Source organism: Oryx dammah, unplaced genomic scaffold (assembly GCF_014754425.2).
Source record: "Oryx dammah isolate SB20612 unplaced genomic scaffold, SCBI_Odam_1.1 HiC_scaffold_28, whole genome shotgun sequence".
Lineage (NCBI taxonomy): Eukaryota > Metazoa > Chordata > Mammalia > Artiodactyla > Bovidae > Oryx > Oryx dammah.
In genome coordinates this window covers 41,276,523-41,304,164 of record NW_024070212.1, presented here as the reverse complement: position 1 = coordinate 41,304,164, position 27,642 = coordinate 41,276,523, and the positions used below count along the sequence as shown (strand labels likewise).

The following is a 27,642-nucleotide window of genomic DNA, read 5'->3' as shown; positions in this document are numbered from 1 at the left end:
GTATGTATGGTGTATTAGCAAGGGTTTGGGGGATTAAAAAGCTCTTAAACATTGCTAGTTGGAATTTAAAATGTTGTAGTCTTTCTGGAGGGTGGTTTGATAATATATAGCAGGAGACTTTAATCTAGCAATTCCACTTCTATCCATTTATCTTCAGGCAGCAATAATAGGAGGGGTTCAAAAACCATATGCTTGTATAGAAGGATGTTTGTTGAAACTGTTTATAATGATGAAAGACAGAAAACAGCCTGGCCTAGGGCAAAATACATAAAATTTGATACATCTAGACAGTGGAATTTTATAGACCCATAAAAATGATAATGTAGAGGATCTTAAAAATTCACCCTGAAACACTTCCATAGTACATTTAAGTGAAAAAGTAAGTTACAAAGCAGCATGTATAATTCAGCCTCTTTTTGTGAGGAAGAAATGTGTTGGTGGGGTATGTGTGCCACAGGGAAAAGTCTGGAAGACTATATGACAGAATGCTAGTGTGTTTTACTTTGAAGATAAGTATGTAGGTGGCTTTAATATTTTTTTTTGAGACAATATTTACTGTAGTTTGTTGTTGCCTTTGACAAACAATTACTATGTGGTAAAATATATTTTTTTTTTCTTGAGAAAAGTCATGGTTTCCTTCTCCAGAGGTTGAGAGCTGGGACTTAATATATAACGTTTTCTTTTTCTTTGAGAGCTAGTGTACTGAAGTAAACTCCTTAAGGAACTTAAGAAAAAAATATGTTAATTCTGGGTACTAAGGTACATGACTGGCTGTTACATCATTTCCTTATTTTCTGTGTGTTTAAAATGTATTATAATTAAAAAAATGTTCACCTGTAAGATTTATAATTAAGTAGAAGAGATAAACCGGAGAAGGCAATGGCAACCCACTCCAGTGTTCTTGCTTGGAGAATCCCAGGGACAGAGGAGCCTAGTGGGCTGCTGTCTATGGGGTCGCACAGAGTCAGACACAGCCACACATAACTCTAATATAAAAATAGTTTCTTTAACTGTATATTTTAAAGTTAATTTTTATTTTTAAAAATCATGACAACAGTTTTTGAAATTTCAAAAGTATTAAATTCTGATAAAAAAGGAAGTCAGTTCCCTATCCCACCTTGCTGTATTCCCAGACCCACTCTCAAAGGGGGAAAACCTTTAAGCAAATTATACTAATATTTTCCCTGTCATATTTCTAAATATCTTACAATAACACTATTTTAAAAAATTTATCAATTATGGGGATTTTCCTATTGTCTCCTGGTTATGGTGGACAAGAATAATTCTTCTACCTTGCAATTATCTTTACTCCTCCAGCTTTCCAATATGGTTATATTATAATTTTGGTTAAACCCAAATAATGTATACATTATTACTGTGCAAATATTGCTCACTGTTGAGCTTAATAGCCCACTATGACTGTTTCCTTTGTTGAAGCCCTCTTTTTTCCCTAGAGTTATTTGCCGTTTTTATTTGCATGATTTTCTATATATTTGGGAAAACAGAATGTTATTCTGTGTACCGCCCCCCCCCCCCGCCAAATTGTGCCAAGCAATTTAAAAATTTTCAAAATCTCAACACAGCAAAAAAAAAAATCTTACCAAGTCCATTCTTTTCCTGAGGACATTTATACCTTCCAACCTGGACTAACTGTTCTCTAGTGCAGACATCGGAGAAGGCAATGGCACCCCACTCCAGTACTCTTGCCTGGAAAATCCCATGGACGGAGGAGCCTGGTGGGCTGCAGTCCATGGGGTTGCCAAGAGTTGGATACGACTAAGCGACTTTATTTTCACTTTTCACTTTCCTGCATTGGAGAAGGAAATGGCAACCCACTCCAGTGTTCTTGCCTGGAGAATCTCAGGGATGGAGGAGCCTGGTGAGCTGCTGTTTATGGGGTCACACAGAGTCGGACACGACTGAAGCAACTTAGCAGCAGCAGCAGCAGTGCAGACATAGAGTTCTGACCCAAGACCTTCTCTTCACACTCTTCAGTTGGGTCCCTGATTTTCCTAGATCTCACATTGTCTTCTTTTTTTCCCCTGAAGCACATCCTATAATAATTTTCCCAGAAAGAGTGTGTAAGAGGTAAAATTTTGTATCTTTGTTCTACCTTTACACTTGACAGATAGGTTGAATATTGCAGTTTCAAGTTGAGGATCACTTTCCTTAGACTTTTGAAGGCACTTCAGAGCTGGGAACACAAAGATCCTCCTTGTTAAATGAACAAGCGAGCCTTCCTGGCTTGCCCACAAAGACACTCATTAGACTGTGAAACTGATTGGGGTGAAGATCCTGTCATGCCTTCCAGAAGCTTTCCTTGCCTATGTTATGGAGGCTTATAATGTGGGAGACCTGGATTCAGTCCCTTGGTTGGGAAGATCCCCTGGAGAAGGGAAAGGCTACCCACTCCAGTATTCTGCCCTGAAGAATTCCATGGACTGTGTAGTCCATGGGGTCGCAAAGAGTTGGAGATGATCAAGCGACTTTCACTTTCATATACTTCTTGGTCCTCTTCATATTCTGGAGACTCTTGGCTGTGCTGTCCTTCCATCAGGAGCAAGTAACTTTTAACCAACCCAGCATGCTGGGTGCTAGGTGAAGCTAAGCCCAACTTCTCAGATGTGCCATCCTGCTTGGAAGCCTAGCCTGCAGGCATGCCTGATCTCTATTCCTGCAGGCTTCCTTGTGTGAAAGTTGATTTACTCCCACTGGGACTGTATGGACAAAGATGAATAGTATAATTGATTTCTTGGGACTTTATAGGTAGACATATCTCAGTGACTCTAAGAGAACCCCCTGACTTTGAGGTTCCATGATCCCGTGACTATTGAACTAATGTTTTTTGCCAGGATGTCCCTTCCTGTTGGCTTGGTTTGGCTTGCTTCACGTGTACTCCGTCTTTAAGACTCAGCTAAGGAATTGCTTCCTCTGGAAAGCTTTCATCTTCATTTCTTTTTCTTTCCTACTGGCTGTGTATTTCTCTTTTTTTTGGCTGAGTATTTCCTTCGTCTTTTTTCTTTTTTAAGATCAGAGCTGTAGTAATGAGGTGTAATCTTTTTACCCAAGACATGCCTACTAAGCTCCAGATGCATCCGTGGACCCCAGCATAGGTGGCAAGGAAGAAAAAGTGTTTTGATGCAGGAGTGGCCATCAAAAATGACTAGAATGTGACAGAGGGAAGTGTATTTTTGTACATCTTCCATCAAATAAGAATTCTAGCTTTAAAGAGGAAAGGAGACTTATGGCTGGAAATGATCTTAGCAAATGCAAACCTTTTGACTTTTTTTAAGGTAAGGAAAAAACAAAATACAGTTTTTACAGTGCAAAGTTAGTGTGCAGTGGCATATATTTTAGAAAGAACATTGTATCTGAGGACAGAAAACCTGATTTTAAAATCATGGCTCTGTGATGAAGAGTTTAGGGGAGCTTGGGTAATATTCTTATCTTCCACTAGCACCTCCTTTTCTCATCTTTAAATTAAGGTTATCAGTGCCCTCCCTCTCCCCACTCCCTGGGTTATGAGAATTAAATGTGAGCTGGCATGCAAAAAGAACTAGTGTGGTACTTACATATTTATTTCCAACTATAAGACTTATTTCATCAGGCAACACACTTTCCCAGACTAGTAAGGTTTAACTCCTTTTGGAAGAATCTTGAGTGCTTTTACTAGCGTTAAATGATGTTAGTAAGTTACTGTATAGATATCCTAAGTTGTTTTATCTGTCACTTATATAAACAAATTATGGAATTTGCAGTGATGGATTCTGGTAACTTCTGGAAAAATATTTGTACTGTATCTTTTGAGCCAGCTTATATCTAAGCTATATTCCAAAGTGCGATTTTGTCTGCAAGAAAGTCTCTGTCGTTGTGGTCCATTGCAACAAAGCTCCTTCTAAATTTACCGCAGCCATAATCATGCTTCTTTGATTTGGAATTTGACTAGTATATTTATATTGGTGATTAATACAATGTTCTTTAGTATATATGAGACCATTGCTGAATTTGTAGTGCTTTTATCCTTTTTAGATAATCTATGTAAAATATATCCATATACAGAGATAATCTATAAGCGATTAAGAATTCTATATAAAGTAGAATTATTTGTAATGACCATTCTGTGGAACATGAATTTTTTTTTTTCAGAATAATTTAGAAGAGGATGAAGATGTGGAAATGAAAAATAGTATAACCCAGGGAGACAAACTACGTGCCTTAAAAAGTCAGAGACAGCCCCGTACCTCAGCATCCTGTGCATTTAGGTAGATCTATTTTAAACTTTTAAGTTTATATTTTACCTCCATGTGTGGGTAGAATATTTAATCTCTTTTGGTTATCATTCTATAAGTACCATGTTTACCTCATTTTTTGGTTTATTACTATTTTGTGTTATTTATTAATTTAATGTTGTGGGGAGTAGATACATTTTAGAAGCTTATCGAAAGCAGCTGCTACATCTTAATTTCTGGAATTCCCCCTAAAATTGCCACACTGTTGTTGGTTGTCTCTGGGACTCTGTTCAAAATTCTGTTGGGAATGCCACTCTTTTCCTGTGAATGGGCTGCTGCTTCTGTGGTGAATCCTCAGAGGTGTGCCAAGTGTTTGTATTTAATCTAGAGTGTGCAGGAAAGTATTGTATCCGAGTTTTTGGTATACCCTCACTCGTTAGCATGACTTCCTATTTCTGGGAATTGAATAAGCAATTCTTGTCTGTTAAGTTACAAACAGTCTTGGTTTGGAGATCTGAAATTATTCATCAGAATCAGCTGGTGGGACTTAACTTCAGACCACAACCTTTGAAATCTTTTGCTAATTCAGACTAAATGGAAAAAATAAAGCTTCAGAATTGATGTAGCTTCAAAATCTCTAAATATCAAGATTCTTGATTGTAATGTAAGAGGTGGCAAGTCCACAAATGAATATCATGGGAAATGGTTATTTTCCTTTGACTTTTAAGTGAGAGAAATGCATAGCAAGAAGGCTGTTTTGCTATGATAAATGTCGAGCAGACTACTCACAGAGAATTTAGTTTTATGTATTATCTGGGAGGATTATAACACTTAAGTCAAATTGGGTCTGGTCACACCATTATCTATGCTTTGAGTACTGGTTTCCTGCCCTGAAATATGAAGGTTCATGTATAGCTTGAAGTTGAGGTAATTGTTTTATATAGTAAGATGGGAAGATGGAATAGAAAGTCTGGTACTTAGTGATACTCACCAACTACCACTGGGAGGTTGAGGAAATGTAGCTCTACCGACGAACTGCTATGGGGCCAGGAGTTATGCTAGGTACCTAGTTTGGACATGAGGATTAACTGAGTAAACACAAAAGGTTGCACCGTTACCCACATTTGTGTTTTTGCTTGAGATTAGAGAGGGTAAATCGCTCCCTAGCTGGTATTCAAACCCAGCACCGTTCAAAGTCCATATTCTTTTCATTGTATATACTGTCTTAGTGAAAGTTTCTTCAAGATCAGTAAATATATTACCAATCTTTGTTATTCACCATTTTCCCTTGAAACTCTAAGAAAGTGCTTTATATTAATTAAAGTTAATTTCAAACAGATTTATATTTGATTTGTAAGAAGCCTCAGGTGGGAGGAAGGGATAAGTTGGGGTATAACTTGGCCGATAAAATGGCAAAAGAAACAAGAGAAGCTTCACTAGACTTCAAAAGGCTCATTCCAAGATGGTGTTTATCTCTTTCTTTTCATCCTTAGAAATTTTCTCATTTTTCTGAATGTAATTTTTCTTAACAGCATCATGGCCCCATCATCAAACTTTTTTTTTTCCTCACTCTGAATAGATGCAGTACCAGCTTCTAATGAGAAAGAATTTTACTGTAAATGAAATTCAAGATGAAACAAAATGACTAAAATGGATTTCCCACTGGCTTTAGGACTTATAAAGTAAATAAGTACTCATATCCATTTGCAAGGTCTGTCCTTCTTGCCCATTTAATAACTTTGCTGGTCTGCCTCCAGAGGATGTGTCTCTTGGTCTTGGCTTAAATGTGTGACCCTGGTGATGAGTGAACATTTGTCTTTGGTTTCTGCAGGTTGGAAGATATGAAAGTGCATCCAAGAGCAGTGTCCCAGCCTTCCAGGTACTGTCAACCAAGTTGAATTTCTAGTAGATTATAGGCAAATGCCACCCTTTAGATGGGGCTCCCCAGGTGGCTCAGTGGTAAAGAATATGCCTGCCGAGACATTAAGAGATATATGAGATGGGGGTTCTATTCCTGGGTTGAGAGAAGGAAATGGCAACCCACTCCAGTGTTCTTGCCTGGAAAATCCCCTGGACAGAGGAGCCTGTGGGCTACAGTCGGACATGACTGAGCACACACACATTGCCACTGGGAGTGACCTGGGCCACTGAGAGCCATGGCCGTGGCAGAGACCTTGACCTGTTCCTAGATTATGACTCTTTAGATACACTTCTCAACTTTAAGCCCATGGAAATAAGCTGCACACAGCTTTTCACTTTTAAAATTCCTTTGTTTCTGTTCCAGATTATTATAATGGCTTTATAGTTAATGCTCATGATGACCAAGAGTTTTGTTTTCCTGAGTTGCCTACAAGGCTGCATGGCTGTGGGAGTGATGCCAGTGTACCCTGTGTGCTCAGCACATGGTGGGGTCTCTCAGTAAACCAGAGGTGCTCTGCAACATGCCTTTCAAGCCTGTGATAGATTTTGCCTTGAATTTTTGACATTTCTGTTCTTCTTCCCTCCTATTTTTGCATGTGTCTGTTCCCTTCTTTTGTTTTCTAGTTTTATTTCCTTCCCGAGTCTCCATTAGAGGAGAAAACGTTAGTGTTTTTCTTTGGAAAAATGTTCCCCGAACACTTCCTGGTGGTCTCAGTGGTATCAGGATTGAGCATAGACCTTGGTGAGGGTCATAGAGATATTTGACTGAAACTGTCATCAACAGATGGGGAAAAAGCTAATACACTCCTCATCTCTGTTCTCATTCAGCTGTAGGTTAGGGTTGGTTACTGGAGGCAGTTCTGATATGACCCAGACTTATCCAGAAGCTGGAGCTGCTTCCCTGTTCAAATTCTGTCCTTAATTTAGAGTCAAACCATATTGTACGCTCCTGCTTGGAGGGAAGATGATGAAAGGAAGAATCTACAAGTAAAGCAGCTTTTCTGTAGCAGATAGGGAAAAGAGTCCTTCTTCATTAAAATATCTGTCCAAGACAAAACAGATTTGGTATTAAAACCATGACTGGGCCTTGACTGTCCAGACTTGGGTCAATTTTCCCTCTTTGTTCACTCAGCAAACATTTACTGAGCACCTGCTCTGAGTCTGGCACTGTGCTAGTCACTGGGAATTGAAGTGAAAGTTCTTTCCTCCTGATGGAGCTTATTTTGAGGAAAGTAGATAATATCAAATAATTCAAGATGGTATAAGAGCTATGATTTACTGTGAGAATATATGATGAAGCTGCATGCTGACCTCACCTGGAAATTCAGTGAAGGCTTGCTGTAAGAGGTAGCAGCTGATTGGACTATTATGAAAGGCTAAGCAATAGGAGTGAGTCAGATGGTGGTGGAAGAGAAAAGTGTGTGTGGGGGTGAGGTAAGGTCAGGGAAAATAGTGTATGTAAACTGGACAGGGGTATTGACGTCATCCATCCAGGAACCTCAGGACATTTTATGTAGCTGGAGTAGAGGAATTGGTGGGAAAGTGTGGAGAATTGGAAAATAACAGATTTCAGAGGGTTTTATAAGCCAGGCCAAGAAGTTTAGCCTTTCTGGGCACTGAGGAAATATTAAATGATTTAAATAGTGAATCGACATGATTAGGTATCTTAGATTTTGCTAGAGGCTATTCAGAATGTGAGTTTCAAGGAACAAGATTAAAAGGGGCTACTAGGAGTAAGGATAAGAAATAATGATGCTTACCCCGGGCAGCTGCAGACTGGAAGGGAGAGGAGAGATTTAAAATATAGAAAAGTAGAATCTAAGACTCAGGAGGGATGAACGCCAGTCCAAGGGAGGGAAGTGATCATGGTTACCACGGGACTTTGGTTCCTGCATTTAAATCCCAGCTCTGCCTCTTCTTATTCGCTGAGAGGCTTGAATGAGGAGCTTTTGCTCCTCCGTTTCCTGACTTGCAAAGTGCAGTCTTCGCCTCCCTCGCAGGGTTGTTGTGAGGGTGAGAGCTGAGTTAATGCCTGCTAGGTCTGAGATGAGCGCCGAGCTCAGAGTGAGGGCTGCGTCAGTTTTGGCTGCTGTTACTAGGACCTGACCTGATCTGTTTAACATTTGTTAGTTTACTTTGTCCTGGTTGATGGCTGAATGTTACAATAACACAGTTCCTGTGTGATTCTTTGCCCGTTTTCCCCCGCAAAGATTGAGTTCTTCCCCTCAAGGATCTGCATCTACTTTGAAGACCTCGAAAGTGGCTTTGTCCCCTTCTGTGACGGCCAAGAGGATAAACAGAGGCTCTGTATCCTCAGGCGCCAGTGTAAGAAGGTAATTTTTCTCTCTTCTCCGAGGCACTGCAGGAGGAAAGGGAAGGCAGCAGCAACTGCAAGTTTGTCTGAAGTTCGTCAGAGGGAGGGCCTGGGAGGGTAGGGGGGGACCACCAAAGGCTCTGTGACCCCCTAGGCTTCTGTTCCTGTCTTGAATTGTGGGCACAAGGCTGTGGAGGCTGTACAACACGCGCTTCCACAGCAGGCCTGCCCTGATCCCGGGAACGGTGTTCAGTTGCACAGACTGATATTATATGATACTGTTGTCTCCTCCCTGATGCATAGGGGCAGAACTAAACTAGGCAGGGACTTTTGATGTAGTCATAGGATTGAATAGATATTAATAGAAGTCACATCTTGTACTTAGGGCTGCTCTGTGCTCTCCCCTTACACAGTCCTATCATTTACTTCCTGTCTCAGGGCAAAGAGAACCCCCACATATTCTATTTCAGGATCTCTGGTCAAAGTGAGCCTGGTCTAGAGTCTTAGCTGATTTTGACAGAGGAAGTTGCCACGTATAACTAAAGGCCACATATTATAAGATCACCAAGAACTATTCTGTCACCATTTGCGTTGATCCGAACTGTCTGCATCACCTTCCCCTACTGTCCTGATTAATGTGTTTTACAAACATGAACGCTGCATGAGTATACATGGCTGTCTATGTCCTCCCGCCTCCCCCCCGCCCCCACCTGTGTTTTTCATTCAGCTTTTCCATAAACTCCCGGCTAGCCAGTTCTCTAGGGAACTTGAATGCTGCAGCCGACGATCCAGAGAATAAAAGGACCACATCGCCCTCCAAGATGGGTTTCATCGCCAACCCGTTCACCAACCTCTTGAATGGCAGCTCCCAGCCGCATGCCAGAAATTACCCTGAGCTCAACAACAACCAGTACAGCCGAAGTAGCAGCAGCAGTGGGAGTGCCCCAAGCAGTCAGCCGGGCCCCCACGGCGCTAAGACCACCGAGCAGCACTCCACTGCCCTGCGGCCCTCCTACACTGGCCTGTCTTCCTCCTCAGCGAGATTCCTGAGCCGATCAATCCCTGTAAGTTCGCAGACACCACCTCTTGGCCCTCAGAAACCTGAACGTGATTTCTGTGCCTTGGCTGGGACTGCAAGTTTGCAGACACCCCCTCTTGGCCCTCAGAACCCTGAGCTCAACTTTTGTGCCTTGCCCTCCCAGCCAAGGCTGCCACCAAAGAATTTTAATAGCGCCAAGGAAGCCTTCTGATCTATGCCTCCCTCTGTGCGGTGAAACTGTCTCTGCACACACATTCCGCTGGCTCCTCTTCAAGTAAATGCCAAGTTTCAACCTGGTTTTCTTTCCTCCTCCTTTTTCTTCTCCTCTTCCCTCTCCTTTGTGCGTGATGTCTCTAGGAAAGGAAGCAGCTTTCACTCCCTTCATCGTGAACCCTGTTGACTTCAGTTACTTTTCACTTTCATTCTCCAGTCACTCTGAGTATAGGGTGCAAGGTCAGAGGCTGAGTCATATGACAGGCAGCCTCTGCTGTGGTTGTGGTGGTATCCCAGCTTTTTCTACATTGTATATCACTGAATTTGGAGTACTTAAACATACAAGGTGCTGATGAACAGCGTCTTCTCAGAAGTAACCATTTAAGCCCTTGACTATGTCACCTTCTGGCAGGAAACTGAGCCAGAATTGATTAAATGGCAAATGGAGAGTGTTGATAAGGAAGGCTTATGGGTAGATCCCTGGGATGTAGGAGGGGGGAAGGCAGGGTAACAGGAAGATGTTTAAAATGAGCTCTCACTCTTCTAGAGACAGGATGAGGCTCTCCATGCACGTTTTACCCAGGAGTTCTTCATTTTGGTTCCCCAAGCCCACTTTTAACCAGTAACCCTATTCAGTGCAGTCGCTCAGTCGTGTCCGACTCTTTGCGACCCCACCATGAATTGCAGCACGCCAGGCCTCCCTGTCCATCACCAACTCCCTGAGTTAAGTAAAATTTTGTTGGTTTACCCCCCTGTCAAGAATCACTTTAATCACATATGTTGATTGCTTCAAAGGGAATTGAGATGTATGGGAATGCAAGTTTTGATTCAAGAGAAGGAGGACAAGATGGGAAGGAGAAATAGATCCCACACAAGGCAGTGTCAATCAGTATTAGAATGCAGCCTTGCCTCGACTCAGGCACAAGCAACCCCCTAGTGTTCTGGGAAGGCTGTGGTCCTGTGCCCCTCATGCCCACTGTTCTTCAGACACTTCCTCAGCCTTTATTACCCTGGGAAGGGGCTTCCCAGGTGGCGTTAGTGGTAAAGGTCCCACCTGCCAATGCAGGAGACATAAGAGACGTGGGCTGGATCCCTGGGTCAGGAAGACCCCCTGGAGGAGGGCATGGCAACCCACTCGAGTATTGTTGCCTAGAGAATCCCGTGGACTGAGGAGCCTGGCGCAGACAACAGTCCATGGGGTCTCAAAGAATCAGACATGACTGAAGCGACGTTATCCTGGGGCAGGTGGGTCTTTGCAGGGGAGGGAAGAGGAGGAGACATGCAGCGGCAGTGGGCCTCTCAGGGCCTTTTGTGAAAACCCATACCCCACGGTATTAGCTACGGAGATCCACTTTCCTTATATGGCAGTTTAGAAACCACTTTTCTAATGGGAAGATGCAGTGTGTGTGTGTACTCATGTGTGTGTGCGTGTGTGTGTGTGTGTGTCGGACTCATTACTACTCTCATCCCTACCTCAGGCCTCTTTTCAAAGTTTTTTTCCCCACTCTGTACACCCACAGTCCTTTCTGGCACATATGATTCTCCCCACCTGATTTTATTCCCAATGATGTTTTTCAACTTTAGATTCCTATATAGACTATAGCCTCAGCAGACCCTATCCCTTAATTTGACTCTAATCCCATTAAGTTATGGGTACACATGTATCAATAAAACTTAAATCCTTGTAACTGGGATTAGATGGAAAATGAGGTATATTTACATTTTCATAACTAGGTGTACAAGTTATGTACTTCAGAACAGGAGTTGAGTTTAGTCGATATTTTCATATACTGATTATGGGTCAGCCTCTTTTTTAGACCAGAGTATGAATCTTTCCATTTTCAGAAAAACTGTTACACATGAAGATAATTACATGAATATCTTGTAGATTTTGTGGCTAAAGGTTTCGTGTACAGTAAGTCCCCTACATAAGAACTAGTTCCTTCTGAGAGTGCATTCACAAGTCCAGTTTGTTCCTAAGTACAACAAAGTTAGCTTAGGTGCCCAACTATGAATAATGCAATCAGCTATATAGTACTGTACTGTAATAGGTTTATAATACTTTTCACACAAACATAAGAAACAAACACAAAAGTTAAAGAAAACATTTTCAATTTTACAGCACCATATCTTGCAAGTACAGTAGTACAGTACAACAGTACAGCTGGCATACTGGCATCAAGTAAACAGACAATAAGAATTACTGACTGAGGAGGGAGAGGAGATGGGGGATGGAAGACTCGAAAGATAATCAGCAATGGAAGACAGAGGGCAAGATGCAGTTTCACTCATACCTTTACGCTGATGGCACAGGTTCTGTTTCCTTGTTGGATTCAATTTTATCTACTTTCTTGAAAAAAACAATCCAGTGATGTCTGTGTAGTAGCTCTTTTTGTCTCGTCATAGATGACACGGTAGCACTGAATTGCATTCTGAAGGGCTGATGCAATCTTCCTGTACTGTTGTAGGTTGGGTCCTGGCCTCAAAAACTAACAGTGCCTCCTCAAAGAAAATCTCCTTGCCATTTTCTGCATCGTGAATCTCTTCGGTTCTTCAATTACTTCTTCCTCTTGTCTCTCTTTGTCCTTTCTCTGGGCCTCCAAGTCCTGGAGCTTCTTAGCAGTACTAGCTACATCACTGCTGCTTTTATGCTTGCTTCTGGACATCCTCGGCTTGAAATAAAGATACTGTACTACTGTACCCTATACAGTCCTGTTCAGTAAAGTACTTGAAAGTATAACCCCTTGTAGAAGATGCATGCATGGGACAATATGCACCAGACACGTGAACTAACTTATGTGATTGGACACGCGAACGCACATTTGCGTCTTTGAAAGTTCGAAACTTGAAGATTTGTATGTAGGGGACTTAACTGTAATCCACATTTATACCTGAATGCTTAGCTTGGTATTCAGCTTGGTATTCAATTAGGAATACCTAATTGGCAGATAGCTGAATACCTACCAATACAAGCATTGGTAGTTTGACGAGAATACCATTCTACTTGTTCTGGATCTGTTTTCCTCTTTTCTGTTGGCAGTGTGGGGCCTGCCTAGCTCCCATGTTGGTCCCTGTAGCCACTCTGTCTATATAACTTAATTTTGGCTTCATTCCATATTTTGTTATTTTTCTTCACCTCTCCTCCTGTGCCTTACCCCTCTCCTGGCCCGAATAGAGAGATTTTCCAATAGTGAGATTTAAAGTAATACTCTGCGTTGGCAGCTGCTACTCTTCCCTTTTCTTCTTAAATTTGTCACCTTATTGTAAAGAAAAGCATTTATAAATAGAATTGCCAGCAGGACAACATTTTCCTCCCTTTCACCCTCCCAGGAAGTAAGAACAGTAGGTATCTTATAGCCAGTTTTCCTTCCTTCATCTTTGCCTAGAAAACCTCTGTGAGAGGGAGGGCTTGGAGCTGGCTCGCTGGCAGAAAGTCTAAATTAAGATGGAAATTCCCATTTTATGCAGAATAAAATAGGAGGTTGAGTGTTTTCCCTTTATTGTTTCAATGCAGCTTTTGTAATTGTTACAGGTTTCTTGTCTAAATAAGATGGTCTTTCTTTCCAGTGCTTTTGAAGATGTGAGACATAGGACTATATCACTCAGCAAAAAAATGTTTTTAAATCCTCAGGTAGGAAATGAAATCTAGATTGCAGTTTCCTTCCCCCACCTTTAAGAAAGACCCAGAAACTCCTAGGGAACGGGGGTTGCCGGGTATTTAGAGGGCGTCTAATATTTTAAAAGCTGCAATTAGCATCTCTTTTGAAAGCTGCAATTGCTTCTCACTTTGTGCAGCAGTTCAGCCCCCAGAAAAACGTGGAAATGATTTCCTTGTTCTGTCATTAAATGCTTTAACACAGCAAACAAGAACAAATGTTAAGGAATCCTTATGGTTGTGACAGAATTCTGAGAAGCAGATTTTATTTTTATTTATTTGGCCTGTTCTGTTTGTCTTGAGGTTTCTACTGACCAGCACAATGCACCAAGTTTCATTTTGGTTGACCCACTTACTGTAAAAAAATCAGTTTTCCCTCCTCGACATTCAGAGGAGTTTTCAAATCTTAAAAGAGTTGAAGGACGTGTGATTATGGTGTGGGTGGGGTGGAAGTATTTTATTAAATTGAAATTACTTGAGGTATCTGTCTTGAATATTTGCTCTGTGTTATTTTTAAGAGACTTACCACTGAATTGCTAGTCATCTGCCTTGTCCTTGCCTGACCCTGCAAGTGTAGGTTAGGTCACCGTGTTTCCCCCGTAAGCCCTTGTACACCCTGCCTTGGTCTTGATTGTGATACTCAGACTCTCACTTTGCATTTTAATTATCTGTCCACTTATCTGTATGCTCCACTAGACTGTAAACTTTGTGAGAGCAGGGACGGTATCTCTGTTTTTTACTCTTTTATGCTCTGTGCCTTGCTTATAGTAGGCGCTCATCAAGTACTTCCTGAATATTATGGATGTTTGGATATTTAAATGAATGATTATGCTAAGAATTATTGCTTCCATTTTAAAGATAAATACCTTGAGGGTTTGAGAGTTTAAATGTTTTGCCCTAGGTTGTACCACAAATATGTTGCAGAGCCATAATTTGCACCTGGATCACTTTTACTATAAAAAAGCATTTAAAAAAATTATTTCATATCATATATATACTGTGATAGGTGTTTAAAATAGAAGGATATCTAAAGGATATCTCTTTTTTTCAAGAAGGGTTAGGAAGTGCTGTAACGAAGGGGTAACATTTTAGTTGGGCTTTGGAAGGTGAATAAGAGCCTTCTAGGAATCTAGTGATGAAAATATGAAGAGGAGGAATGGTCATTTCAGGCAGTGGGAGCTACAAGAACAGAGGTAGAACCTTAGTACTGTAGTTCTTAGGTTCTAAAGACAAGTAGACCTGGGTTCAGATCTTGTCTCTCCCATTTCCTTTTGGCAAGTACTTTGGCAAGTTACTTAATCTCTCTGAGCCTCAGTAAATGGGAGTAATAATAATCAGGAGCATAACTAGGTTTTGTGCATCCTAAAACTCAAACAATTTGGTGGGACCTATTTAAGATAAAGAGTACAAACTATTTTTGTAAATTTTATAGACATATGACTGTGCTTTGAAAGGGCTTTGTGTGCCTGTGAGGCCTTAAAGCTAATGTGGTAATGATAATCTTTGTAATAGGGTGATCATTAATTGAGATAAGTCATCTGAAGTAGTTTACGCAGTGCATATAGATAATGCTCAATAATTGTAGCTATAATTTTTTTTAAGAGCAATGAGTGTTCAAGTGCAGCTGAAGCTTTAGGTGGTTACCTAAAATGAGGCTGGAAAAGTAAGCTGAAGCCCAACTAAGAGATGCATTTTGAGCTACTAGAACTGCGTTAGCAGGAGTGACTTGATCAGATCTGATTTGATGAAGATAATCCTGGCAATCATGGGGACGGGAGCTCTTGGTAGAAACCCTGAAGGCAGGAGCCCAGTTTGAGCCCTGTCTGCTGTCCCCAGTCTGAACTTCAACAATTGTCCTTGGGTATATTCTATGCTTTTCATAATGACCTGCATTTCAGTGCCCATAATAGTACAGATACATTAAATAATATATGACCAACAACTAACATTTTTATTATGAATTTTAAATGGTATATTTATTTTTATAAATGGATACTTACCTACCTGAGGAAAAATTACGGTCTTTAGGAAACATTTTTTAATAATACTTGAGCATGAGGAGTTGTAAAATAATATGTTTTTTAATAAAAATATATATATTCATGTTGGCAACAAAATTTTTTATCACTTCTGTGTCAGGGGTTACATTAATTTTTGCTTTATGAGAACAGCCTTTTATTACAAGCTTTTACTGTATCGACCTCTAGAATATATAAACATAAGTGAGATAAGTAATCCTACAATAAGGTTCTTTTGAAAGCTGCTTTGGGTTTCGCCTATTAAAATCTTTTTTATGACTTCTAAAATTTTTATTAAGTAGTAGCTGATACTAAGCTTTGTTATTTACTTAACGTACTGATCTTCCAACATTTTAAGATTAGTCTCTTAGTGATGCTTCAGATTACGTCATGGTCATTCACTGTCTCTTGGAATTTTCCCGTTCTTCTCTATTCTGTTGCTTCCTCATCTTCTTTGTTGTGTTAGCCTTGCCAATGGTTTTCCTAACTCAGTCTTTTAAAAACATTTTAAATTGGAGGCTGATGGCTTGACAATGTTGTGTTAGTTTCTGCTGTACAACAAGGTTAGTCAGCTATAAGTATACATGTGTCCTCGCTGTCTTGAGCCTCCCTGCCCCTCCTCCCTACCCCACCCTGCTGTGTTGTCACAGAGCGCCCAGCTCAGCCCCCTGTGCTATGCAGCTGTTTGCTGCTGGCTCTCTGTTTTACCCATGGCGGCGTATATCTGTCAGTGCTGCTGCTCTCCGTTCATCCCACCCGCTCCTTCCCCTGCTGTGTCCACAAGCCCATTCTCCACGTCTGCATCTCCAGTCCTGCCCTGCAAATTGATTTATCAGTACTATTTTTCTAGATTCTATATATATACATTAATATGTGTATTTGTTTTTCTCTTTCTGACTTACTTCACTCTGTGTAACTGGCTCTGGTTCATCCACCTGTGGCATTGCCTTAAACTTGGTGCAGTTTTTCACCCAAGAAATACTAATACTGTCAAGATCTTGAGCTCGGTCTCAGTATTGAACCACATCTTCTGCTTTCTTTCTGCATTGGTATTCTTCTGTTCCGTTCCCAGGAGACTTGGAAATGTCAGTTGACAAAGCATTGATTTGTTCTGAGGTCAGCATGGTCCCAATAATGCCTTTAAATGTGCATAGATGTTATTTAGATACACACACTATTTGCAGACCATTGTGAGCCTTCTGATATTAATGAGGTCATCATCTGTACGGGCTTTGGTATCCTCAGGTTCAGTCTCTGATTGAAGGTTATTAGAGTGGAAAGAAAGGATATAAAAAAATAGTATGTTAGCTCAGCTGCTATAATAAAATACCCTAGACTAGCAGTCTATATGGAGAAGGCAATGGCACCCCACTCCAGTACTCTTGCCTGGAAAATCCCATGGACGGAGGAGCCTGGAAGGCTGCAGTCATGGGGTTGCTAAGAGTCGGACACGACTGAGCGACTTCACTTTCACTTTTCACTTTCATGCGTTGGAGAAGGAAATGGCAACCCACTCCAGTGTTCTTGCCTGGAGAATCCCAGGGACGGGGGAGCCTGGTGGGCTGCCATCTATGGGGTCGCAGAGTCGGACACGATTGAAGCAACTCAGCCGCGGCAGCAGCAGCAGTCTATAAACAACAAGTCTATTTCTCACAGTTCTGGAGGCTGAAAGTCAGAGATTGGGGGCCAGTGTGTTCAGGTTCAGGTGAATATTCTCTTTTGGGCTGCAGACTGTCATCTTCTCATTGTATCCTCATGTAACTGTAAGAGGGTGACGAAGCTCTCTGAGTCCCTTTTATAAGAACGCCAATCTCATTCATGAAGTCTCTGTTCTCATGACCTAATTACCTCCCCAAAGCTCTACTTCTAATACCATCATATTGAGGAGTTTGGCTTTACCTTTTTTTTTTTTTTAAAGATTTTTTGATGTGGACCATTTAAAAAATCTCTATTGACTTGTTTCTGTTTTATGTTTTGGATTTTGGGCTGCAAGGTATCCTAGCTCCCTGACCAGGGATCAAACCCACACCCCTTGCACTGGAAGGCACAGTCTTAACCAGTGGACCATCAGGAAAGTCCCCAGCTTTACTCTTTAGCTACCAAGCTTCTACCAGCATTCATGACAACTGTTAACATTTTTCTAATCTTTATCATCATCAGTGATTATTGATTACCTCCTATGTACCTCACATTGTATTAGCTGCAATGCTTACACCTCATCTTCCCAACCCAGGAATTGAACCAGGGTCTCCTGCATTGCAGGTGAATTCTTCACCAATCGAACTATGAGGGAGGCCCATCCTCGTATTTATTTAACCCATCATTTACAGATGAGGAAACCAAGACTCAAAGAGGCAGTGACTTGTTCAGTCTCACAGCTGCTTCCTTAGCTCCTGTGATCTTTGTTTTATTTATTTGGAATTCCATTTCATAGACCTTCTTACTGCTTAGAGCATTGCTTCTGATATCTTGGATTCTCTAAGGCTCCTCTCAAACATTTACTCCCCCCACCACTAAGTCCTCCCCATGACCTCTTTATGACCCGTGCCTGTTCCATTTCTGTTTACTTCCTTCTGTAACCCACATAGTCATTCCTGCTTCCTTTTTCCAACATTCTCTTTTCCGCGTGAGCTTTCTTTCTGTAGCCACTTCATCACTAGCCTCCAAAATTAGATCGGTTCAACCATCTCCTATTTGCTTATAGTCTCTTCTGAGCTCTGCTGGAGAAAATCCCATGACTGTCAATTGATTCCATTTCAAATAAATTTCTAATTTACCCAGACCCTTCAGTGCTCATGGTGAGTTTACTTGGCCCGTCTTGGCTTCCTTTCTCTTCCCTGCATTTGTTGCTCTGTCACTAAGTTGTATCCGACTCTTTGGGGCCCCCTGGACCGCAGCACACCAGGCTTCCTTGTCCTCTATCTCCCAGAGTTTGCTCAAACTCATGTCCACTGAGCCAGGGATGCCATCCGACTGTCTTGTTCTTCGTCCCCTTCTCCTCCTGCCTTCAATCTTTCCCAGCATCAGGGTCTTTTCCAGTGAGTCATTGACTGCTCCAAAACTTTTTCACATTCTTCATCAGCACAAATCCTCCAACCTCCAGAGGCTGAGAACATATAATTTTTCAGGAATAATTCTCCTTAACTGTTCTCTTTACTGCCTCAAAGTATATCTGCATCTGACTTGTCCTTTTATTCCTTTTCAAAAACAGAAGCTCTGCTCTTTTCCAGTGGTAACTCCACGAACCTGAACTATTCTTTGCAGACTCTTTCTGGGAGTTGGCCTGTGCACAGCCTTGCTCTCTTATGTCTCCAGTCTCTTACACCCTGTTTGCCTCTCTTCGCCTGCAATCAGGTACAGGCCGGTCTTACCAATTGCTTCCCTCAGTTCTGCCACCTCTCATAGTGTCTCCTTTATGGCCAGACTTGGACAAGAAAGGCATGTGCACGCCCCGCCCCCCCCCCCCGCCTTCTGTGAGTCTTCTCCACTGGCTGCCACTGACTTCTTTAAACCAGATCTGATGATCTCTTGTCAGTTTTCATTCTTCTTCATCTCTGTGCAGCACTTGACAGTACTGACCACACTTTTCTCCTATTATTTTGGTCCATTTTGAGTTTGGGAATATTATTTTCCTGTTTCTCCTCCCCTTCCCATTTTGTCCACCCGCCCCTTTATGATTTTTCCCTTCTCTGACCTTGGTCCACTTCTCTGTGTGGGTAATCGTCTCCTGAGCATTGGACTTGCATTTCTACCTTCCCTTGGGCAATCCTGGGGGAGAATACATGCTCCTTCATTGGTCCTCTCCTCCTCTTGTTTCCTGGCTAACAGATTGTATCTTTGTATATCCAGTCATCCGAGCTAGAAATCTGGAATTGTCTTTGACGCTACTTCTGCCTTTCCCTCAGCCACGTCCAGCCACTAAGTCCTAGCAGTTTTCCCTTGAAATATCTGTATTTTGTTGTCCATTGTTAGCACTGCTGCCTTCATCGAGGTCTCCATGGACTATTAAAATGGCCCTTTACATTTCCTTCCTCTATTTTGCTGCTGTGCTGGATTTCTGAGACAAGCTGATCAAACTATTCCTGTGTTCAGAATCATTCACTATCTCCACTTCACACACAGGGTCCGATCTGGACCCCTGGTCTGCCTTCGAGGCCCTTCTCCATCGGTCTACGTGCCTCCCCACCGGCGCTTCTTCAGCAACTCCAGCCAGAATCCTGACTCAAGCTCTGCCTCCTGCCGAGTCCTAGCACAGGTGGTTTACTCTGCTTTTCCACCTGTCTCTGCTTGGTTATATATTTCCTGGCCTGGCTCACTAGTTTTCTTTTTGATAAGGTATTTGTGACCCAGGTATTCAGGCAGAATACCTTTTCATCTCTTATAGGATTTTGATCACAACCCCCTATCCAGCCCCTGCCCCGGGTTTCCCGAGAGAATCAGCTATATATGATTCTCTCTCTCTTCTGCTGGCTTTAAAGCTTCTCAGAGGCATCTTTGTTTTCTCAGGTTCCAAAGTATAGAAAGCACCTAATAAATGTTTATTGAACTAAACATTGGTTAGCATATCTAGGTTCACACATGTTAAGCAGAGGGCTAATTAGGGGCCCGTTATTATTGCAAGCCCAGGAAGCACTAATAGCAAGCAAACAATGTTTCAGCGTTAGCTTTAATGCACAGTAATCTGAGAGTTTATTTTTTTCTAGAAATGTGACTTTACTAAAATAAGAGAAAATACATTTTAACCAAGCTTGCATCAATATAATTTTGGTGTTCAGATGAACTGAAAACTCATGTGATGGTTGGCTGAGTCAAGTTGGGTGTCAACAATCTGTCACCTAACAATTGAGCTCTTTATGATTGTTGAAGAGCACATATTAAGTTCCTCCAGAAAAAAGAATCTATTAAAAGTTATGTAGGAAGGTGAAAGAATAGTTATATAGCATTTTAGTTAACCAAAATCAGATTGTTAAATCTTTGGGTCCCTGACGTGCTTAGAGAACACTATAGAAAAATGCTTACACTTCTTTCAAAGCTGATTTTATCACAGAGCATAGCCTTTTTGTGTTAATATGATGCCAGTAAAACATTATTCAGCTGTGCTTCTGCTGCTAGTGTGTGAAATCATGTTTGTGGAAATATGTATCAATGCATACATTTTGTGTGTTGCTAATTTACAAGCACTACAACTGGAAACTCTATTGCAAAGCCATAAAAAGCCCAGGAGTATAGAGGCAGTTATAGATAAACTTATTTTTACCCAGTGTTTATTTTTTTCCTCATTTGTTCCCTAAATCTTAAAATACTGGACTTACGTATATGATACCATATTGCCAAATGTATTTTTTCTTTTAATTATCAATGATACCATGAAAACAAATCACTTTTTAAAAATTGAGTATAGTCGATTTATTGATACAATATTGTATTAGTTTCAGATGTATGGCAAAGTGTGAAACAAATCACTTTTTTCCTTGTAGGTGCTTTTGCCTGGGTAGTTAGAACTCAAACCAGGGTAACTGGTAGATTATTTTTTTCTTCCTTAAGGGACTTGGGAAAATGGGGAAATGCAAGAAAGAAGAAGTGTGGCAAAAGCACATGGCGATTTTGACCTACACCAGATCATAGGGTCCTTGGTTCAAGTTGTTTGAACCTTAAGACATTATTACACTGTTTTGCTGGCAAAGACCTTAACTTTAATTATTCGTTATGTTTTGCTGTTTTTGATAGTCAGTTTATAGTTTTATTTGTTAACTATTTGTATAGTGTTTATATCTATAATTATTAGATATTTTTCTACCACGATTAGATAACTGGGCTGTTTAAAAAAGAAACTCCTCCAGAGTAGCTAAATTTTTAAAAGTCACTACCTACATCTGCCGAAACAGATTAGTAGCAAATTTCCAGAACAGAACAAATTGTCTTGATCTCCTTACCTAACACTATGTTTTGTGTCAAATCCAACTGCTTTCAGAGCAAGAATTCTTGATGGAAGCTTATATTTTGACATAAAAATTTGGGGGGCTGCAATGTAAGGTAATTTTATCCTTCATTTGCAGGCTGGATATTGCTATATTATTCATTTACGGTATTCATACTGTAAAAATACTATGTAATCATGCTAAACTTGATCTAGCCTTAACTCGCTAAACCCTATTGAACTCAATGGGCACCTGAACTTGAATTTTCTATATGAGAAATTAAAATCTCTCAGTTATTTAAATAAGTGCTACTTTGTAAAATAATATTTACACCTCAGGTCTCCCTTCCTTTGTAATCATTTCTTTGTCTTTGCTGAGGATTTTTTGTTGTTGTTGTATTTCAGATTGATTAGGTATCCTTATGGTAATGATAAAAATTGGCAAGGCCAAATTAAAACTTTAATCAGAATATTTAAACATGGGCATTCTAATGAAGAAAATTTCTTTATGGACTATTACTGAGAATTCTTTTGGGTTCAGTCCTATGGAAAATCATTATAAAATCTTATTTACAGTAATAAATAGTACATTGTCTTTTGTCTGTTAATATTTCTTTGCTTGCTCAGGCTCATACCCCGCTCATTACTTGTCTGTGTCAGGTGGTGGAGAATGTTCAGTTGATAAGGACTGAATCCCAGGACAAATGCTTAAAGTGTCTTGAGGCATTATATTGTGGAAGCATAGACTTTGGGCTTTGTAGCCAGACTGCTGGAGTTCAAATTCCTTCCTAGTTGCATGATCTTAGGCAAGTTGCTTTAATGTTTTGTTCCTCAGTTTTCCCATCTCTAAAATGAGCTATTTGGAGCATTTAATGAGCTAACACACATAAGATGTTTAGAATTGTACCTAGTATGTAGAAAGTACTCAATAAGTATCTTTTACAGAATAATTGACCTGTAGCATATCTAATTTATCAAGAATTCCAGTTAGTTGTACTTCAATTAGTCTATCTTTTGAACAATAAAATCAATAATGATAGTGTTTATACAGTACATGATACATTTACATTTTTACTGTAAAAATTGAAAATGCTGATAACTGGCTATTGTGTTTTCTGGAACATTAATAGCTTTAGGATACATGTACGTTTAGAAAACAAATGAACCAGATACCCTGAATACAACCCCATCATATAAACATGTGGTGCTTGAAATCTAAATATCATTGTCACTCTTGTCCCCCCAGTTAACAGGCCTTGAAATACTAGTTATACTTTTTTCAGGTGGATAGGTCATGTAGATTTTAACAATTCTCTTCCTTCCCTAAGTCCACTTCCATTAAGATTTTCGTTTTAGACTGAAAATGAAGAGGAGTTAATTTGTTACAAAACATTGATGTCAGCATAATGTGCTAAACCTGTTTTACAGATCTCTCTCTTTTTTTTTAACTTTATTTATACCATATAAAGAAACCATGGAATATGTTTGGTTTGGTTTTGAGAACTTTGGTATCATATTTTTATCCCACAGTACCTAATATATTCATACTACTGATATTCAGTCATTGTTGAATGAATTAACCAGCATGACAGAAGACTAATGAATAGATACTTAACGTGAATGATTGAAATCCTTAATATTCTAGGAAATGTTTCTATTTTTCAGTTCAGTGTATATCATGATTCCATAAATCATGTAAATATATGTACAGACATATTTTTTATGTATATATTGATGCATGTATAAAACACTTTGCCCTGGAAGAAAGTTAGTTTCACAAAGGTCACTTGTCTAGCATCTGTTCATTTGCTGTATCTCTATTTATTGAGAGTTGATAAAACTTTAAGATACTTGCAAAAACAACTTTGTTATAAATTTTCAAGCAATCACAGGAGCTTTATAATTTCTGCTAGTGATAACATGAGTAACTTTTCTAGTTAGAACAAAAGTGAAAGTTAAAATATTGCCAAGAAAACATTGGCCAGTGTATAGCCTGCATATGTGGCATTTTTGAAGCTACAAAGACCTTGTGGCTCTGCCCTCTCGGCCTACTGGCCAGATTTCAGAAGAAACTGGGATAAAGCACCTAGAAAAATGATAGTCCACTTTTAAGCTCTAAATGCTAGGTTGCCAGCTGTTGTCTCACAAGTTAAATGGGCTTCAAGGCATTGGACCAGTTTCACTGGACTTTCTCTTTTATTCTCTAAATTCAGATGTATTTACAGTATAGTACCCTAAGTCTTGATCATCTCTCCTGTTTTGAAGCCTTTACGTAAACTACATCCTGTAGTCATTTTGCCAAGCCTTTTCCTTTTTTTCTTAATGCTCTTGACCTTTAACCTCTTTGAAACTTGCAGCCTGAGAACACACCTACCCTCTACTCAACCTTCCCTTTCCACTCCTTGCCTAATCCTTTGCTTGTGAACAGTGTTACTCTTACTCTGTGTATATTATTGCTTAATGTTGGCACATTTGTCTTTTCACTTTATGTCTGTGTGACAGTGTGGTCTTTTGCCCTTTGAAGGCAGGGACCATAACTTTTGACTCACGGTGTTGATAGATTCTTATGTACAATAGTAAATGGATGTTGGTAGGATATAAAATTCACTGGGATTTTGAAGCTAATCAAAGATAGTTTGAATCCTTTTATAAATTATTTGCAAAATGAACAGATTCTTTTTTTTTTTTTTTTACTAATACCTATACTATCAAAAAATGGACTGGTCTCAGAACTGATGACCTATTAATAAAATGCTGCAGATAAATTTGCAAAATATTTATTGGAGGAAGAGAAGAGGGCATTTGGTAGCAAATCAAGTAAACTTAGAATTGTGCAAAAATTGTTAATGTTATGTTTCTTCTAACTGCTGTTTGCTGCTCAAAAATAACTGTTGGCGGATTTTTCTGTACCTCTCTATCTTTCCCTGGCTTGTCTGTTATCAGTGCATTCTGATTACATATCCCAAGCATGCTTCTTTTATATGTTGTTATCTAATGTGATATGGGAAAAACTGTGTTTATTTTTTTGAAACTTGCCCACTGTTTATTATGTTATGACTGCAAGACTCTTCTGCACAAAAGCTTTTTGGGTCTTAAGATCAAATTTCAAAGCCAGAAGTGCTTTGTGTCCCCCTAAGTGGAAAGAATTTATAAGGTATTTATAACATTCGAACATTCTTAAGGAGTCTTACTTTCAAATGATAGCTAGTTCTACTGCATTAGAAGCATTAAACTTCATTTGATATGTGTTGAAATAAAAAATATATATTCCTTAAATATACTTTAATAATCTTCAATTTAGTCTCAAATGTCATTTAATGCTTTTGAATAAAATTCAATAGTATTGTCCAAAGGTAGAAGTGAGTTTAATGCTACCTATCAATTTCTAAATAATACTTAATTTTTAATCACTAGTACTAAATTAGTAAGCCTTTTAAAATATAAAGTTTTCTTGTAATCACTTTACCTTGAATAATAATTGAATATCTCATTTTTAGCAAATCCTTTGTTTCTCTCATTTTTTTCTATTTTTCTTAGTTTGTTTCACATATCTTTTATATAACAGATCCAAATGGCTTTGTGTTGAAGGGAAAAGCTGCATGATGTAGGAGAAATTTTGTGTGTGATGGAATTTAACCTCAGTTTATGTCTCTCCCCGCACAGTCCCTTCAGTCTGAATATGTTCATTACTAAGGCCTTGCCACTCCGGTGAAAGCTGTTCCACTTTTACATGCAGTTTCCTCATCTGGATGAGCAATGTAGAGGGAAAACAACTGCTTGCTGGAAGAATCTCTCTGCCTTTTTACCTTAAAGAGAGCACTCAGATAAGACCTTCATGAGACTTGAAACCAGAAAACTCTGGTTAATGACTACTGTAAAGGCACTGAAACCATGTTTATGGAGATGTCAACTTTTTAAGACAGTTTTCATGTTGAATTTGGTATTTTGGAAGGTTATTTTTAATGTATTTCGGAAATACATTTGTGATTACATTTACATGTACAGTATTATATTATGTATGTATTGTGAACTTTAAAAGAATATTTTGATAAATTTATAAATATATAAAATTATGTAAAAACTAGACTATATTTTGACTTAGATTTTCTTGCTGTTTCCTACCAAAAATTTGTATTTTGAATTTATTTAGTATGGTTTTATCTACAATGAATAAATAATTCCTCTTTATTAAGAAAAAGTAAAGGAGAAAGTTTTTAGAAAGTGATTTGTATGTTTCCACTATGAATATGGCACATCAATTCATTCTTTTGGGAAGTCAGTCTAACTTAATAAGTTTATCCAGGTTTATCTCTTAGCAAGAGTACAATTGTTTGATACGGCTGATTAAGATCATTTCTTTTCCCTTTGTTTTTGTTGCTGAGCCATTTAGTTTTGCATCTTTGGAGGTTTTAACAAAATTTAACATCCAGTTGAAGATCAAAATTCACTGAATGTTTTTGCTTGAAAGCATAATTTTTCTCTATGAAATGACTCAACAGTCCAAATGCTTTTACTTCTTTCCTTCTCACAAAAGAATTCTTAATCCAATTGGAATACTCTGATTTTGGTACGAGGTTTTTGCCTATATTCACACATGGTCTGGCAAGTCTTAAATCAGCAAAGAAGATTCAAAGGATGCTGCTAAGTATTTTCTGTATTAATAAAGGAAACAAGTTTAAGACACATCACAAAACCCCTGGCACACAAGCTAGCATATCTGAAACCTAACATGAAAATGAAGGGACTCCAGGTACTTCACAGTCCTTTCATGTAAGTGTAAGCTTACATTTAGGGTCCAGAAGCCTGTAAACCTTTTTACCATGGGGAGTTGGGGGTATTAGATCCTCATTGTCTTCCGTGCTGCTCAAGAATGGACTACTCAGGCAGTCCAGTGGATTCGTATGAAGTGCTTTACTCTCAACCCATTGAGTTATTTATCAGGTATTTATTAGAAGGGGGTACCTTGAAGCTGTTATACGTGCTTCAGCAAAACATCTTGTTTATGTCTTACTTTTTAAAAAAGGCATTTAAATGAATGTTTGACTCAGGTTCGTTAACCTTCAAAAACTGCAGTACCAAATAATTGCACTAAACTGATGAAAAAAATGAATTGTATGTTTTAGGAATCAAAAATTAAGTGGAATTAAATTGTATACCTTTTCTAAAGCTAAAATAGTAAAATATTTTATTATGAGTTATTATAAAAAATGATCAGTTAATTGTATAGCAAAATGATAGTATTATTTCAAAATTATCAGTGAAAAGTAATTCAGATGATATTTCACGAGTGGGGGAAAGGGAACCATATAGACAGTTTTAGTTCTGTGAACACTAATTGTGTGCAGCTACTAAATGATTGTAAAATTGACTACTGTAAATTTTCCATAATTATATGTGTATATTAGTCATATGTATCTACATGGGTATGTCTTAAAATTATTTATACACATGTACATACATAGACAAATCAAGAAGAATATGTGTATAATATAGAAAGTATATAGCAAAGTGATTCTACTCCAGTAATAAAGATTGACATGTATTTTGTTATGAATAGTTTACCTTCGAAAAGATATTTTGTTCTATTTTAAGGTGTAGAAGAATACACAGCTAATAAATAATAAAAGTTTTATGCAATTTAAATTCTCCCTGTCTTTTGTCATTTGTCAGTGTCAATGTACTGAAGTATCTTTATAATTTTACATTTAATTCACTCTACATTTAATTCACTTTTGAGTTTCTGAAAGTCTCCATTCCAGATTTTTAGTGACTTTCCAGGTTGTGGCCATTCCTGAATTATATGACAGTGAGCACAAAGAAATCTTATACTTCAAATTTCACAAGAGTCAGATAATATCCAGCCTTGTATATTTAATTTTCCTTTTTGTTAATAAAACACTTCATGATCAGCGCTTTGGGCTTGCTTGCTCATGGGAAATAGATGGGGAAACAGTGGAAACAGTGTCAGACTTTATTTTTTGGGGTTTCAAAATCACTGCAGATGGTGATTGCAGCCATGAAATTAAAAGATGCTTACTCCTTGGAAGGAAGGTTATGACCAACCTAGATAGCATATTCAAAAGCAGAGACATTACTTTGCCGACTAAGGTCCATCTAGTCAAGGCTATGGTTTTTTCTGTGGTCATGTATGGATGTGAAAGTTGGACTGTGAAGAAAGCTGAGCACTGAAGAATTGATGCTTTTGAACTGTGGTGTTGGAGAAGAGTCTTGAGAGTCCCTTAGACTGCAAGGAGATCCAACCAGTCCATTCTAAAGGAGATCAGTCCTGGGATTTCTTTGGAAGGACTGATGCTTAAAGCTGAAACTCCAGTACTTT

General features: G+C 39.2%; 1 protein-coding gene across 3 annotated transcripts in view; it reads left to right on the top strand.

Moving 5' to 3' along the window:
• The window catches only part of CDC14A (cell division cycle 14A), a 183,825-nt gene extending 156,877 nt beyond the window's left edge, over positions 1-26,948 (top strand). For 2 of the 3 annotated variants that reach the window (XM_040232221.1, XM_040232219.1), the window contains 5 exons: positions 4,147-4,262; positions 6,061-6,108; positions 8,360-8,482; positions 9,191-9,527; positions 24,969-26,948. In XM_040232221.1, coding sequence (XP_040088155.1) covers positions 4,147-4,262; positions 6,061-6,108; positions 8,360-8,482; positions 9,191-9,527; positions 24,969-24,998 — 654 coding nt within the window. In that variant the 3' untranslated portion in view covers positions 24,999-26,948. Of the gene's footprint in view, positions 1-4,146; positions 4,263-6,060; positions 6,109-8,359; positions 8,483-9,190; positions 9,536-9,601; positions 10,340-24,968 lie in introns of those variants that run through there. The other variant, XM_040232222.1, reaches the window with a different exon arrangement.
• The last annotated feature ends 694 nt before the right edge of the window (positions 26,949-27,642 follow it).